Genomic DNA, 17,602 nt, shown 5'->3' with positions numbered 1-17,602 from the left:
AAACCTCCCTTGGCTCTTTTGAAAACCAGATTCAACCACCATGGAATGGTGAGGAAGCTGGAGCTTCTCAAATGGGAGCTTTCTGGACTCTATAAATAGAGTTGGCCTTCTACGAGTAGGCTGTACAGAGAGACCACTGCTTCATCTGTACATTCCTAAGGATCCTGTGCATGGGTACTGTCACAGCATCTTTTGGAGGGGCGGTGAACATGAAAATGTGCAACATCCTCAGTTTCCAAATTAAATGGGATGGACTTAGCCATCTCCCTTACAAAATAAGGGAAGGATAGCTCCTCAGGGGGACATTACCTCATTTCATGTGGAGGGGAAAGGTCTGAAGGGAGGCTAAGGGATCCCTCCCCTCTGAGAGGACATCTGGCTCTTCATCAGACATCCAGGAATGGTCCAAATCAGACTCCAGAAACTATGTCTCCAAGGGTGACTGGTTCTGCTCCTGCCTCAGTCTACTGACAGGTTGGTGAGGCCTTGGGTATGAGGACCGAGGGACAGGAGGTCAGCAGTTCCCTGAGAAAGCTTCCATCCCCAAGGGACTGGACACCTACATCGCCTCAATGGGTATCAGCATTGATGAACATATGACAGGAACTGCATGGTCCTCCAAGATACGATGAAGCTCCCAGTAGGCCCAAAGTCGACACTCTCACTGCCTGTGCATTGTGGCGAGCCAGCAGATGTGATATCTCCTCCTGGAGTATTGTGCTGATCTGCTCCTCGAGGGCCAGCATAGGCAAAGGTAGGGACTCAGCTTTAGTCCCTACCTAGAGTGGAGGAGTGGCCTAGTGGTTAGGGTGGTGGACTTTGGTCCTGGGGAACTGAGGAACTGAGTTCGATTCCCGGCACAGGCAGCTCTCCTTGTGAACTCTCGGCAAGTCACTTAACCCTCCATTGCCTGCCGCATAGAGCCTGCCATGAGTGGGAAAGTGCGGGGTACAAATGTAACAAAAATAAAAATTCCCACATAAGTAATCAAAGTCAAATTGATAGCCTGGCTGATGCATCTGCTCTGTTTCCCTGGAGGGTGAGTGGCCCTCATGGCACAAATATTTATCAGAAATTGCTGCCCCAATGCTCTTGATGCAGTGCTTTGAAGAGGACAGATAGAGATACCTCTTGGCCTTCGCCTGGCACTAGGTCCCTCAGCATCAATGAGGACAATGGCTAGGAAGAGTCAAATGATGCTTAACCCCAATGGCCAATACCAATGCTCGATAGGAAGGCAGTTGAAGACTTTCTCAATGTGTGTGTGTCCCCATGCAGGCACTCAATTTTTAAGTTACTGTATAAAAGGCTTTGCTAAAATCAAAGTACATCATGTCTTATGCTCTCCCAAAATCTAATTCTCTGGTCACCTACTCGAAGAAAATCAAACCAGATTCATCTGACAAGACCTACCTCTAGTAAAACTATGCTGGCATGGGTTCTGCAATCCATTGGATTCCAGAAACTTCATTTTCTTGTTTTAGAAGAGTTTATTTATTTACTCACTAGCGGTTTTCCTTACTTGTGCTTTTGGAGAAAGTAACCACTCCTGACTCAATAAAAGTTTTGGAAAAAAAAAAGCCAGGCATCAAAGTTGCCAAAATCTCCTAAATTCCTTCAGGATCCTCAGATGTATCACGGGCTCCATTGCTTTGTCTACCTTTTGTTTAGCTAGCTCCTCACAAAATCATGAAAATTGTTCAAAGTCTACCTCATTGCTGCCTGTCTTCCTTTTTCTGCAGTCTCTTGTTTATGAAGGCTAGCCTCTCAGCTCCTTGTGACTCTGGGCAAGTCACTTAACCCTCCACTGCCCCAGTACAAAATAAGTACCTGAATATATGTAAACCAATTTGAATGAAATTAAATACCTCAGAAAGGCGGTATATCAAGTCCCATTTCCCTTCCCTTATCTTTTCACATCTCGTTTCATTACCTGGAGGTGAGGGCTCTTTCCATAAGTCAGATCGCTTTTCTTGTGTTGTACAGAGAGATGAACAAGGGGGAAGAAGCCTCTAAAGCCTCATTCTTGTACCAGATAAAAAAAACTATTGAGACAGCTTACCTAAAGAAGAAAATGGTGATTCCTGCTTTATAGGCACACTTCAGAGTGCAAGCCACATCTGGGGGCCAAGGCTAGAGTGGTAGTGCTACAATACTGCTGTAAAGCTGTGACACAGCTGTCATTGCAGTCCATTATTATGCGTTACAGATTGAATGGCCAGGCTTGGGAAGACACTGCCTTTGGGAAAAGAAGACCTGCAACAGGAACTCTCCCCTCCCCCCACAATCAGTGAAGCTTGGGTACACCCCACTCATTTGGAGTGGTCTAACAGGATAAGATGAATTTCTGTTTTACCTGCTAGAAGAAGATGCACTAAAGTCGTTGGTAATTCCCGTTCCCTACCGATTCCATAGCGAATCGGTAGGGAACGGGAATTCACTAAGGAAAGGAAATGCAACTGAGCTACTCATTGTAGCTCCGCTGCATTCACCATTACCTTGGTAGCCAGTCGGAGAATCGGGACGTCCCATTTGGTTATGCTCCTCTTCTTGGGTCACTTCAGCCAATCAAAGCACATCTAGCTTGCTGGTGTCAGCTACACGCACTCTGATTGGCTGAAGAGACCTGGAAGAGGAGCATAACGGAAAGGGACGTCCCGAACTTCGGATCGACTCGCAGGTCCCCGATTCCTTTCTCCTCGCTGCTACAGACGGTGAGCAGCGCCGGGGAGACAAAAATAAAAAAAAAAATTAAAAAAAAAAGCAAAAAGACGTCCCTCACAAGCGCAGGCAGAGTACGTCCATAAAGGGCGCCCCTCACGTGCGCTCGCTTTTTTTTTTCTTTACCTTTTTTTGGGGCCCTTTTCCTTTCCGATTCCCTCACAGGAGCCCTAACGAGAGGTGCAGACTTCACGTTAGGGTTTCCACGGTAAGGGAATCGGAAAAACGGTAGTGCATCTCATTATAATGAGCTGCAACGGTACTGCAGCTCATTATAATAGCCTTTGGATAATTTGCATTCCGTTTTCGTTGCCTGCTACCGTGACAGGAAAATGCCCTTGGTGCATGCCCCCGGTAAACTACTTGCGTTTTAAACTGGTTTCAGGCAGTTTAAAACGCAAGTTGTGGGCTCGTTAGGTTTTGTGCATCTGGCTCCTAATGTCCAATTTTCTGAGTTTATTCAGGACTTTCTATACTGCCCATCAAACAAACTATCTGGGCAGCATATAGGTTAAAAGGGGAGATAGTGTAATGGACAAACAAGACTGGAAAAATAGAGAGAATGAGGCAAGATCTAAAAAATTCAAGAAAGGATAGCAAAGGAGGGATGCATAAAGATTAAAAAAAACCTGTGGGGCCCTTTTACAGAGTAGAGGTAAGCCCAACGTGCGCTTACCACTGGTTCTTCTGGGACTGCCAGCCCCATGCGGCCGCCGGTAGTTCCACCCCGAGTGTGCACCATTTCCGGGGGAAAAGGAAAACCCCCGGAAATGGCTTGCGTGGTGGTTACCCGGCGGTAATCGGGCATCACCACTAGCTGCCCGGTTACCACGAGAGCCCTTATCACCACCTGAATGGGTAGCGGTAAGGGCTCCCCACCGCATGGCCACATGGTATGAGTTCTCTTATCACGTGGCCATGTGTGTCTAGGGACTTTTCACCCGCTGCAGTAAAAAGGGCACTGGTGCGTGGGAAAAACGGCCCCTGCCGCTAGCGCAGGGCCCTTTTTCTCACAGCTCAATAAAAGGACCCCTGTGTAACTAAGATCTAAAATCCAGTGCAACCAAAATTGAGGAAAATAGCAAGGTAATAAGCATTAAAAAAAATTCCTTTCCTTTAGTCCTGGCTATACCATTCCAGATCCCACCCACAATGATTATGAGCTGCTACGGTAATATTTTCACTGCTGAACATAAAGTGTACTAAGCTGGTCACTGTCACCATAGATGTAAATAGCTGCTCCATGTAGTGGGGGCCATCTGTTCACTGGTTGCTTATTTAGTTAGTACAGCATTTCTCAAACTGTGTGCCACAGCGAACTCTCAGGGGTGCCACGACACATCTTGACCTCCCTCTTGCAGCCTACAATCCAACATCGCTCCCTTTCTCCTCCCATAGGTTTGGAATCTACCGCTCCCTGCTTCTTCCCTTGCCACCACTACAGTGCTTGCAGCTTACATTTTCGGGCTGTCCGCGATTCGCACAGGCACTATGGGGACTTCCCTCTGCCGCGTCTGGCCCTCACAACAGGAAGTTGCATCAGAGAGGGCTGGCCACGGCAGACTTGGGACGGCGAGTGCCTGCCTGTGTGAATCTCGGACAGCCTGAAAATGTAAGGGGGGGGGGGGGGGTGCCGCAAAAAAATTGCTTGGACACTAAGGGGCCCTTTTACTAAGTTGCGGTAGGCTCTACACACATGCCAAAATGAGACTACACTCAGGCCAGTACACCCTCCTGGCAGTAATTTCAGATTTGGCGTGCGCCCATAACGCCTGGATAAATTATTTATTTCCTCATACGTGTTGATAATAATGAACCTGTCTGGGCCTTCTCTGAACCAAAGTCCTGAAGCTGACAGTTTAGTCTAAAAAGCATAGCCTCTGTGTGACCGAGGCACATAAGCTCTTGTGACAAGCTGACAGGCTTTGCAGATACAGGAACATGAGGCAATTTTCCATGGAAGATGTTTACTGAAGAATGTGGTTAGCTCTTTGCAGTTTTTGATGTCTGGTAAGATAAAAGGTTGCTGGCGAAATGGACTCTGAAGCAAGTGGAAAATTCTAATTGGTATGATATTGCTTTGGACCTCCCTAATAATCTTGATCAGCTGTCAAAACCAATGTTTAGCAATATTGGGGCCGAACTAATGCTAGCAAACTGTTAGAACTTTATGTTGATAAAAAAGCATATAACCAGAGAGTCAGCTGGTCTTAGTCGGAGAATTACTTAGAGATTGCAGCTGTGCAGCCTTTGTAAACTCCCATGAGAACAGCATTATAGACTGTGTTAGTTCTGGCTTGGTAAGTACAAATAAAAACACAATTTTCTCATCATTGCGTGGTGTCCAATTCTTCTCTTCCTAACCGTGTCTGTAGAACATTCCACTGGGTTGGGAAGGGCAAAAGAATTTATAAACAGTGTGCCAGTTCCGGTGGTAATCAGCAATTGGCGCATCAACTGGTCACTGTGCTTGAGCCTTTACCGCTACATCAGTGGGTGGCGTTAAGGGCTCAGGCCTGTTTAGGGCACGTGATGGTTTCATTTTTACCAGAGGTCCTTTTCCCGTTCCATTAAAAAAAACCCACAATTTTTTGTAGATTTGGTAAAAACTGGCGCAGCGCACACTACACTACCGCAGGCTACTTTTTACTGCAGCTTAGTAAAAGGACCCCTAAGGGTGCGGTAAACCAAAAATAAAGTTTGGGAACCCCTCCAATCTTTATAAGGATGATGATGTCAGTGTTCTCTGTTTCTACCTGATGTTCAAAGAGTACAACCTACTTGTCTGGACTGCTCTAGCAGGACTAAAGGAAAGCAAATTAGCAGGTAAGACAAAATTTTACCTTCTGTTATCAACCCCTGGCACTAAGAGCAACAGATAACTAGCAGTATAGCGAATGATACATACCTGTAGCAGGTATTCTCCGAGGACAGCAGGCTGATTGTTCTCACGACTGGGTGACGTAAACGGCAGCCCCCTCCAACCGGAAAAAACTTCTCGCAGGAGGTCCCGTGCACGGGGAACGCCCACCGCACATGCGCGGACGTCTTCCTACCCGTGCGAGACCACTCCCGCTCAGTTAAATAGAAAGCAAAAGAAATAAGGATAAGAAAAACAACTCCAAAGGGGAGGAGGGAGGGAAGGTGAGAACAATCAGCCTGCTGTCCTCAGAGAATTCCTGCTACAGGTATGTATCATTCGCTTTCTCAGAGGACAAGCAGGTTGCTTGTTCTCACGACTGGGGTATCCCTAGTTCTCAGGCTCACTCAAAACAACAAAGAGAGGCAATTGGGCCTCGCAACGGCGAGGCCATAACAAAAATTGACCTACGAAGAACAACTAACAGTGCAGCCTGAACAGAATAAAATAGGCCTAGGGGGGTGGAGTTGGATTCAAACCCCAGATTCTGCAGCACCGACTGTCGCATCGGGTATCCTGCTGGAGGCAGTAATGAGATGTGAATGTGTGGACAGATGACCATGTCGCAGCCTTGCAAATCTCTTCAATAGTGGCTGACTTCAAGTGGGCCACTGACGCTGCCATGGCTCGAACACTATGAGCCGTGACATGACCCTCAACAGACAGCCCAGCCATAAGTGAAGGGAATGCAATCTGCTAGCCAATTGGAGATGGTGCGTTTCCCGACAGCGACCCCCTTCCTGTTGGGGTCAAAAGAAACAAACAATTGGGCGGACTGTCTGTGTGGGCTTGTCCGCTCCAGGTAGAAGGCCAATGTTCTCTTGCAGTCCAATGTGTGCAACTGACGTTCAGCAGGGCGGGTATGCCGACGGGGAAAGAATGTTGGCAAGACAATTGACTGGTTCAGATGGAACTCTGACACCACCTTTGGCAGGAACTTAGGGTGAGTGCGGAGGACTACTCTGTTATGATGAAATTTGGTATAGGGAGCATGGGCTACCAAGGCTTGAAGCTCACTGACCCTCCGAGCTGAAGTGACTACCACCAAGAAAATGACCTTCAAGTCAAGTACTTCAGATGGCAAGAAGCCAGTGGCTCGAAAGGTTTCATCAGCTGGGTGAGGACGACGTTGAGATCCCATGACACTGTTGGAGGTTTGACAGGGGGCTTTGACAAAAGCAAACCTCTCATGAACCGAACTACCAAAGGCTGTCCAGAGATAGGCTTACCCTCTACACGATAATGGTAAGCACTAATCGCACTAAGATGGTTCCTTACTGAGTTGGTCTTGAGGCCAGACTCCGATAAGTGTAGAAGGTATTCAAGCAGGGTATGTGCAGGACAACAGCGAGGTTCTAAGGCCTTGCTGTCACACCAGACGACAAACCTCCCCCACTTGAAAAAGTAACTCTTCTTAGTTGAATCTTTTCTGGAAGCAAGCAAGACTCGGGAGACACCCTCAGGCAGTCCTAAGGCAGCGAAATCTACGCCCTCAACATCCAGGCTGTGAGAGCCAGAGACTGGAGGTTGGGATGCAGAAGCGCCCCCTCGTTCTGCGTGATGAGGGTTGGTAAACACTCCAATCTTCACGGTTCTTCGGATGACAACTCCAGAAGAAGAGGGAACCAGATCTGACGGGGCCAGAAGGGCGCAATCAGAATCATGGTGCCACGGTCCTGCTTGAGTTTCAGCAAAGCCTTCCCCACCAAAGGTATGGGAGGATACGCGTACAGGAGTCCACTCCCCCAATGCAGGAGGAAGGCGTCCGACGCTAGTCTGTCGTGGGCCTGAAGCCTGGAGCAGAACTGAGGCAGCTTGTGATTGGTCTGCGTGCCAAAAAGATCCACCGAGGGGGTGCCCCATTCCCGGAAGATCGTGAATACCACACATGAATTGAGCAACCATTTGTGCGGTTGCATGAGTCTGCTCAGTCTGTCGGCCAGACAGTTGTTTACGCCGGCCAGGTACGTGGCTTGGAGATGCATGCCATGCGCCACATCCTGAAGGCTTCCTGACACAGGGGGTGAGATCCGGTGCCCCCCTGCTTGTTGATGTAGTACATCGCAACCTGGTTGTCTGTCTGAATTTGGATAATTTGGAAGGACAGCTGATCTCTGAAAGCCTTGAGCGCGTTCCAGACCGCTCTCAACTCCAGGAGGTTGATCTGTAGACCAGATTCCTGGAGGGACCACAGTCCTTGAGTGTGAAGCCCATCAACATGGGCTCTCCACCCTAGGAGAGATGCATCCGTCAGCATATTTTGTGGCTGAGGAATTTGGAATGGGCGTCCCAAGATCAAATTGGAGCGAATCATCCACCAGCGGAGTGAAGTGCGAAAGCTGGCGGGATTGCATCTTCTAGATTCCCTGTAGCCTGGTCCCACTGGGAAGCTAGGGTCCATTGAGCTGGCCTCATGTGAAGACGTGCCATTGGAGTCACATGGACTGTAGAGGCCATATGGCCCAGGAGTCTCAACATTTGCCGAGCTGTGATCTGCTGGGATGCTCTGGCCCGGGAGGCGAGGGATAGAAGTGTCTGCGCCCTCGCCTCGGGAAGATAGGCATGAGCTGTCTGTGAATTCAGCAGGGTTCCAATGAATTCAAGTGACTGGACTGGGCGTAGGTGGACTTTGGGTAATTTATCACAAACCCCAGTAGCTCCAGAAGTTGAATAGTCCTCTGCATGGACTGTAGAGCTCCTGCCTCCGAGGTGCTATTCACCAACCAATCGTCGAGATAAGGGAACACATGCACCCCAGCTTGCGTAATGTCGCCGCCGCCCGCCATCACCACTAGGCACTTCGTGAACACCTGTGGCGCGGAGGCGAGCTCAAAGGGCAGCACACAATACTTGAAATGCTGTGTCCCCACATGGAATTGAAGATACTGCCTGTGAGCTGGCAGTATCGGGATGTGGGTATAAGCATCCTTTAAATCCAGGGAGCATAGCCAATCGTTTTTCTGAATCATGGGGAGAAGGGTGCCTAAGGAAAGCATCCTGAACTTTTCTCGGACCAGATATTTGTTCAGGCCTCTCAGGTCTAGGGTGGGACGCATCCCCCCTGTTTTCTTTTCCACAAGGAAGTACACGGAATAGAATCCCAGCCCTTCTTGCCCTGGTGGTACGGGCTCGACCGCATTGGCGCTGAGAAGGGCGGAGAGTTCCTCTGCAAGTACCTGCTTGTGGTGGGAGCTGAAGGACTGAGCTCCCGGCGGGCAATTTGGGGGAATGGAGGTCAAATTGAGGGCGTACCCACACTGCACTATTTGGAGAACCCACTGGTTGGAGGTTATGAGAGGTCACCTTTGGTGAAAAAAATCTTAACCTCCCTCCGACCGGTAGATCGTCCGGCATGGGCACTTGTATGGCGGCTATCCTCCCGTGGATCCTGTCAAAAGCCCGTCCCTTGCTTTTGCTGGGGAGCCGCAGGGGCCTGCTTGGTCGCACGCTGTTGACGCGAACGAGTGCGCTGGGGCTGAGCCTGGGCAGGCTGTCGGGAAGGAGGATTGTACCTATGCTTGGTGTAAGCGTAAGAAGCAGTCTTCTTCCCCCTGAAAAATCGCCTACCTGAAGAGGTAGGTGATGAAGGCGCCTGGTGGGAGAGGTTGTCGAGGGCGTTTTTTTCGCTGGTGAAGCTGTTTGACCAACTGCTCAATCTTCTCACCAAAAATATTATCCCCCCGGCACGGAACAGCGCCAGCCGCTGCTGGGTCCGATTGTCCAGGTCAGAGGCGCGCAGTCATGAGAGTCTGCGCATTACTATACCTTGGGCAGCGGCTCTGGATGCAACATCACAAGTGTCATAAATACCCCTGGACAGGAATTTGCGATACGCCTTCAGCTGCCTGACCATCTCCTGAAAAGGCCTGGCCTGCTCCGGAGGGAGCTTGTCAACCAGGTCCGCCAGTTGCCGCACATTATTCCGCATGTGGATGCTCGTGTAGAGCTGGTAAGACAGGATCTTGGTCACGAGCATGGAGGAATGATAGGCCTTCCTCCCAAAAGAGTCCAGAGTGCGAGACTCCAGCCCCGGGGGCGCCGAGGCGGTATCCCTCGAACTATTGGCTCTCTTGAGAGCAGAATCCACGACCGCAGAGTCATGAGGCAACTGAGTCCTCATCAACTCCGGGTCAGTGTGGACTCTATACTGGGACTCCGCCTTCTTTGGGATGGAGGGATTAGATAAAGGCTTCACCCAGTTCCGAAGCAGCGTCTCCTTCAGGACACTGTGCAACGGTACCGTGGAAGACTCTCTAGGTGGAGATGGAGAGTCGAGGACCTCGAGCATCTCAGCCCTCGGCTCGTCCACTGTGACCACAGGAAAGGGAATGCTCACCGACATGTCCGTAACAAAAGAGGCAAAGGAGAGGCTCTCAGGTGGCGAGAGCTTCTTCTCCGGTGAAGGAGTGGGGTCAGAGGGAAGACCACAGGACTCCTCGGACAAGAAATACCTGGGGTCCTCCTCCTCCTCCCCCCACGAGGCCTCCTCCTCGGTGTTGGACATGAGTTCTCTGACTTCTGTCCTAAACCGGGCCCGTCTCGACTCAGAGGAGCCATGTCCTCAATGATGGCGTCAAGAGGTGGACTCTCACGCCGGCAGGGACGAAGCTCCCTCCATCGACGGGGATTCCACCTGAGTGGCGGCCGCATCACAGGGCCAGATCCAGTCGGCGCTTCCATCAACAGGCGGAAGCACCCTCGGCACCGGAAGAGACTGGCGCAGCAGCCCTTCCAGAATACTTTGAAGGATGGCTCGGAGGTGCTCGTCCCAAAGTCTCTGTCGGGGAAGGCTGAGGGGCCAGTGCAGGAGTCGGTGCTAGAATCTGCACGGGGCCAGGAGACGGTACCCGGACTGCCTGACGACTGACGCATCGACACCTCTTGAATGGAGAGGGAGTGGTCCTCCCGGCGCCGACGCTTCTCGGGTGCTGACTCCCTCGACGCCCTGGAGCTCCTGGTACCGGTGCAAAGGGGGCGACCGATGACGATGCTTCTTAGCCAACTTCCTTCGATGCACGTCATCAGCGCTCCGCGGTACCGACGAGGAAGACGTGGAATCCACATGCCTCCTCGGGGTCGGGTCTGAAATGGGTCGGTCCCGATGGCCCTGCCCAGCAGGAGCCGACGAGGCAGGTAGAGGCCCACTTGGCTGCTCGCTGCTCCCAGCGAAAGATGGTCGTCAAGCCGGTGGTACCTGAACTCCTAAGGTCGATGCCATGTCCGGAGCCGTCGATATCGACGCGGAAGGCCCGACGCAAGCTCCAAAAATTCGGTCCCGTTGAGCTTGCCTCACTACTTGTGTCCGCTTCTTCAAGCCGAGACACAAGTTATACGCTTTGGGATTATGTTCAGGCCCGAGGCACTGAAGGCACCAAGCGTGGGTGTCAGAGAGCGAGATCTGCCGGCCGCACCGACCACACTTTTTGAAGTCGCTGGGTATCCTCGATATCATCGACGGAAAAAATTGCGGCGGCGAGGTCAAAATCATCGATGATGGTGGCAAAAGGCCACGAGGAGGAAAAAACACGAACGCGTGGCCACAAGGCTGCGACGGCGGCGAAAGGAAAGGAAAAAGAATAAGAAGAAGGGGGGACCTTTCTTTCTTTCTTTTAATGAGAAGGAATAAAGAGAAAGAAGGCGCGAATGGCGCCACAAAAAAAAGAAAAACAGCGGACTAGGCCACAAACCGGTTTCCGAGGCTGACAACGGAGAGGGACGCAAAGCAGTCTCTCTCCAAGCGCGGAAAATGAAAACTGAGTGGGAGCGCACGGGTGGGAAGACGGCCGCGCATGCGCAGTGGGCGTGCCCCGCGCGCGGGACCTCCTGTGAGAAGTTTTTTCCGGTTGGAGGGGGCTGCCGTGGATGTCACCCAGTCATGAGAACAAGCAGCCTGCTTGTCCTCGGAGAAAAAAAACATTCCCACTACTCCCCAAGCTGTATCTGTCTCATGTGCTCACTTTCTAACCAGAAGTTAGGGAAATAATAATTACAGTAAAGGTATGGGGAAAGGGAGGATGCATGCTCGTCATCCAGTCATAGCCACTTGTCCTCCTTTTCTAAACCAAACTGCATATAATAAAATTTGGATTAGTAATAGCTTGGCTCAGTATTGTTTCCCTGGGTAGATTAGTCTCCTAATCTAACACTATGCAGGGACATTAGGTCAATAAAGGCTTAGAGGTAAACATGTTTTCTTAAAACTATGCTGAAACACTAAGTAGGTACTGATACAGAAGTACTAAGCTACAGCTTAAAACAGACACCTGAACAACAAAATAAAGAGACAATTCATATTTGCTCTTTTGTACAATAAAAGGTTAACGACATTTATATAAAAAAAATTACTATTTGAGTAGCAATTAAATGCACAAATTATTAACATATTTACAAACAGAAGACAACGACAGAAAAAGAAAAGTCCACTGCAATAGGAAATTCAGTCTCTGAGTTCCGCCAACAGTGCTTACTTTTAAAGGTAACAAAATATAGATATATATTTGTACACAAGGTGGTTTCATCCTACCTCAAGGAGGAACATCAGAGAGGCAGAAAAGAGACCAGTTCTAAAAGATGAAATCCTTAAAAAAAAAAATAAAACTATTTGAAGTTGGGATCTTATCTCTATTCTGTTATTGCAAATTTAATTTTAGGTATTGGTTTGGTTTATCAAATGTTTGTCTTGGTGAGGTGGAGGAAAGGGGTTGTCCTGTTTTGACACATACAACCTTATCTGCTGTTGCAGCAAGCATGACAATGCAAGAAAATTTGTCTTAATTGTTCAAAGGTGCTAAAATGAAATTCATAACAGAATTAAATAACAGCATTATAATGTGTCTGTAATGCTTTAACACGGTTTCCTGGCCTGAATGATAAGGCTGTACATAATGTCATTCTAAGGCACCCTAGAATTGAATGATAGCATTTATGTTTTTAAACTCTAAATATGAATCTTATAAACAAACTGACATTATCTGATGCTCTTCCTTTACAACTGAATAAATTATACAAACAAGTAGCTTGTTGCATTTCAGACTCTCTTCTCCTCCGCCTCAACTGAAATTTATTCTGATTCAAAATTAAAGCATAATTAAAAAAAAAAAAAAAAACAACCCTAAGCATTTCATCTCTGAAAACAGTCTCTGTGACATCACCTTTAATGAACCATCCAAAGCAGAAAAAAAATATTTTGAACATTTTCAACTGAACATATGGGCAGGGAAAAATTATTTACATTTTTTATGGTATATGAAATAACAGATTATATACACAGCAAATAGCGCAGGTTTCTACAAGAAACAATTCCAATCCATCTTTACAATATTTACAAATTTTCTTCTCCTAAAGAAAAAATGTGTATTTGTGTCCTTTTTATTTATTTTGTCTGTGTGTAAAAGGCTGTGGAAACAGACTTCACATGGTAAAATCTGCTCACCTTCATCTAAGCATAGTCTATCATCTTTCCTTTCCAAAAGAGAAGAAAACAAAGACCTATAAGTGCAGAAAATGTTTTCATCTTAACTTTTTATGAATGCAGTTGATTAAGTGGTCAGAGATAGGAGTAAATTATAAAATTAATACCATATTCCTTATTTGTGGGACTGTCTTTAAGGGGAAGGCAGCCACTTGAATATTTCTGCATCCTTACACCAGGGGAAAAAAAACACAGTCCCCATGCTAATATAGCAGAAAGTCCACTAGCTAGGTGACCATTGGCAACCACAGAAATAAATTTGGCAATAGCATTTTCACGGCCACCCAGGCTTTAGGAGATATTTCTACCAGATACTTAAAAGAGCAGATATTTCTAACGCCATTAATGTGAGGATAGTTTAGAAAGATGACTTCTGCAGCTTCTGCAGAATTAAAAACTTATCAACAAGGGTACCACAGTGCTGATCTTCACTATCACTCCATTCAGTACCACAAGTTAAATATAAAGCATGAATACGACACAGTTAAGACTGGAAGTAAAAAAAAAAAAAAAAAAAAAGCACTTTGCTATAACAGTTTCATTCCCCCAAAAGTGTAAAATTGTTGGAAATAAAATATATGTTGTAAAAAAAAATGAAGGGAAACTTAAGACTAAAAACAAAATGAACCTCAATTTCAAAAGAAGTTGGCTAAGCTGCTGTTTTAAATAAAGTATAAATATTCTCTTTAAGTGATCATATTATTCCTTAGATTTCTGTTTAATTGGTGTTCTTACTGAAACAGGATCAGATTTTTCCATTAAGATAATGCCATGTTGTTTTAAAAATACAACCTGAGCCTGTTTCTGCACTTGTTTAGGTACCAAGTGCAAAAAAATAGATTTGATTTTTAACAAGAGGACTGAATTATAGTTGAGGAGGATCTATACAGTTATATAATTGTGAAGCAATTTAAGTAGGAATTTGGATAAAAGATTATCTTGGTGATTTACTTAACACCAGATGCAGTATTACTAAAATCATTCTGAGATTAGGTATAATCTTCACAATGAAAATAAATGCCTCTATTAAGTTTTACAATGTTCTACACAAAAAACAAAAACCAGGAAAAATAAACAGTTGAGCATACTAATGAGGTCTTTCCCCAATAGATACCAGTAGCTGCAAGAAACAGAGCAAATGATTTAAAAGAAAACCTGCTATTGTCATAACAGAGCAATACAAAAAATGTTTCTGAACTGGCCTCTGCTTTCAACATTGGGTAACTAATAAAGGACCTTGCTCATGGACATAAATTCTCTATAACACTACAAAAGCATAAGGAAAGAAGAGAAAGAGGGAGAAATGGGTCTGAATCCCCAAAGTATTCCGTTGTCTTCCTATACAAGGTCATGGAAATGTGTTATTCTTGTATCTCTTTTCAGAAAATGGAATCCATTCTGGTAGCAATTTTCAAATGGCCTGCTTTGGTGCGAAGGCCATGGGTACTTTTTACCTGCAGACTAAGCACCGAATTTCAAATGTGAAGTTCATGCTTACTTTCTCTTTAAAAATTGTTGTAGATAAAAAGTACCCAGGAATTTCTGTATGGGTAGGATTTTAATTCAGTCTGCAAGCATTATTTTCTAATATTAACTAAAACACACCCTCAAAGCTCAAAGTACATGCACTGTGGTACCCAACATGGTTTAGTCAGATGGAGGGAGAGCAATTTTCAGAAAGTCACTATATCTGGGTACATTATAAGTGGCTTTGAAAATTGCCCAACTGAAAATTACAATATGTACACGTAGACATATTACATATATACTTAACAATGAATTGTCACGGAAGTCAATGAAGAGCACCATGTTTTCCAGACTATTAGTGTGCTTGCATGAGTATGTATGTATAGACACATACACAAAGAAGCACATCTGGAAAACATGATGCTCTGCACTAACATCAGTGGCAGTTCATTTTTAAGCATGTGTACCTATATGTAATTAGACACGACAGACATCTTTTAGACCACAACTGCCATTGTAAGTGAGAATGCTAGCATTCACTGGATGCTCTAGACTGCACTGGATGACTACAGAGAGGTTACAAAAGTACAAATATGAATAGGGAAGAGAGAATCGAAATTTCTCAACTAAGAATTTACAAGTGCTTTCAGAAATTTGGGACCACTTTAGTTTCATCCTCAGCAAAATAAATGTATGCCTAAAATGCAGCTGAAAGAAGAGGGAAGTTATCTCTTTATGCTTAGGCCTCCTCATGTGCAAGGTAGGTGAGTGTGCCACAACCTTAATATAAGAAAAAAAAAAACAGAAAATAAAAGACTGTTCCACATGCCTTTTTTTTTTTTGTAATGACACCACCAAACTGAGTTATTTTCCTACAGAACATTCTGTACTTATAGAGTGCCACGGGGTGCCATAGTTGAAAGATGTGACATGCTTGGTGTTCAGCATCAGTTGAGTGTACCCCGGCAGTTCTCTGTACCACACAGACAAGGGATCTTGTTCTCCTCAATAGGAAACTTGTAGTCATAGGTGATCTCCTCATTGACACCAATAGGCTGCTTGGAGTAGATGACTATCTTCTTCTGCGACTCAATGGTAATGACTTTGGCATAACAATTCGGCTGGGAAAGGAACAAAAAACAGCAGTGAGGGAACGATTCATAATGTGAAATCGGAAGGAGGGAGGCTCTGAAGGAATATTTCTGTACTGAGATGGGCAGTAGTTGCCTGGAATAACTTATCACTAGAGGTAGCAGTAACACTGATAGAATTTAAACAAACTTCAGAGAAGAGTACAGTAAGAGGAGAGTAGCAGAGAAAATGAAACAGATTCTGAATGTTATATTGAGTACAAAAACATTCTCATTAACCAATAGGATAGAGCCAAAAAGAGCAGCTGACAGAGCCAATTTGCACAGAGCAATGGTACAGCTGTTTCAAGCTTTCAAGACAAGATGAAGTCAATTAACATACAGTGACAGCAAGTTTTGGCATATTCTCAAATACAATCAGTAAGGGCTGACAAGGTTTCAGCATGAGAAGCAGACATCTGTGCACTACAGTTCCAAGCTAAAAAAAAAAAAAAAAGAACAATCTCCTAAAGGTGATCAAGTTTGTAAGTTAACAGTTGGGAGACACCTTTTTGCAGTCAGTAGTGCTAAGAATAAGGAATGATCATAAGAAAAGTTAGAGTAGCACATGGGGTAAAATTTACTTGACTGACAGTAAAGATATATCCTTACCCAGGACAAAGCGAATGCTACATACCTGTAGAAGGTATTCTCCGAGGACAGCAGGCTGATTGTTCTCACTGATGGGTGACGTCCACGGCAGCCCCTCCAATCGGAATCTTCACTAGCAAAGTCCTTTGCTAGCCCTCGCGCGCATGCGCGGCCGTCTTCCCGCCCGAAACCGGCTCGAGCCGGCCAGTCCAGTATGTAGCAAGACAATACAAGGGAAGACAACTCCAAGGGGAGGCGGGCGGGTTTGTGAGAACAATCAGCCTGCTGTCCTCGGAGAATACCTTCTACAGGTATGTAGCATTCGCTTTCTCCGAGGACAAGCAGGCTGCTTGTTCTCACTGATGGGGTATCCCTAGCCCCCAGGCTCACTCAAAACAACAACCATGGTCAATTGGGCCTCGCAACGGCGAGGACATAACTGAGATTGACCTAAAAAATTTACCAACTAACTGAGAGTGTAGCCTGGAACAGAACAAACAGGGCCCTCGGGGGGTGGAGTTGGATCCTAAAGCCCAAACAGGTTCTGAAGAACTGACTGCCCGAACCGACTGTCGCGTCGGGTATCCTGCTGCAGGCAGTAATGAGATGTGAATGTGTGGACAGATGACCACGTCGCAGCTTTGCAAATCTCTTCAATAGTGGCTGACTTCAAGTGGGCTACCGACGCAGCCATGGCTCTAACATTATGAGCCGTGACATGACCCTCAAGAGCCAGCTCAGCCTGGGCGTAAGTGAAGGAGATGCAATCTGCTAGCCAATTGGATATGGTGCGTTTCCCCACAGCCACTCCCCTCCTATTGGGATCAAAAGAAACAAACAATTGGGCGGACTGTCTGTTGGGCTGTGTCCGCTCCAGAGAGAAGGCCAATGCTCTCTTGCAGTCCAATGTGTGCAGCTGACGTTCAGCAGGGCAGGAATGAGGACGGGGAAAGAATGTTGGCAAGACAATTGACTGGTTCAGATGGAACTCCGACACAACCTTTGGCAGAAACTTAGGGTGAGTGCGGAGGACTACTCTGTTATGATGAAATTTGGTGTAAGGAGCCTGGGCTACCAGGGCCTGAAGCTCACTGACTCTACGAGCTGAAGTAACTGCCACCAAGAAAATGACCTTCCAGGTCAAGTACTTCAGATGGCAGGAATTCAGTGGCTCAAAAGGAGGTTTCATCAGCTGGGTGAGAACGACATTGAGATCCCATGACACTGTAGGAGGCTTGACAGGGGACTTTGACAAAAGCAACCTCTCATGAAGCGAACAACTAAAGGCTGTCCTGAGATCGG

At 46.6% G+C, this 17,602-nt stretch overlaps 1 protein-coding gene across 2 annotated transcripts in view; it reads right to left on the bottom strand.

Moving 5' to 3' along the window:
• Window positions 1-11,968: 11,968 nt before the first annotated feature.
• The window catches only part of SETD1A (SET domain containing 1A, histone lysine methyltransferase), a 355,902-nt gene continuing 350,268 nt past the window's right edge, over window positions 11,969-17,602 (bottom strand). For both annotated transcript variants that reach the window (XM_030208984.1, XM_030208985.1), the window contains exon 19: window positions 11,969-15,700. In XM_030208984.1, coding sequence (XP_030064844.1) covers window positions 15,527-15,700 — 174 coding nt within the window. In that variant the 3' untranslated portion in view covers window positions 11,969-15,526. The remainder of the gene's footprint in view (window positions 15,701-17,602) is intronic.

Source organism: Microcaecilia unicolor, chromosome 7 (genome assembly GCF_901765095.1).
Source record: "Microcaecilia unicolor chromosome 7, aMicUni1.1, whole genome shotgun sequence".
Classification (NCBI taxonomy): Eukaryota; Metazoa; Chordata; class Amphibia; order Gymnophiona; family Siphonopidae; genus Microcaecilia; species Microcaecilia unicolor.
This window is presented reverse-complemented; position numbering and strand designations above follow the sequence as displayed.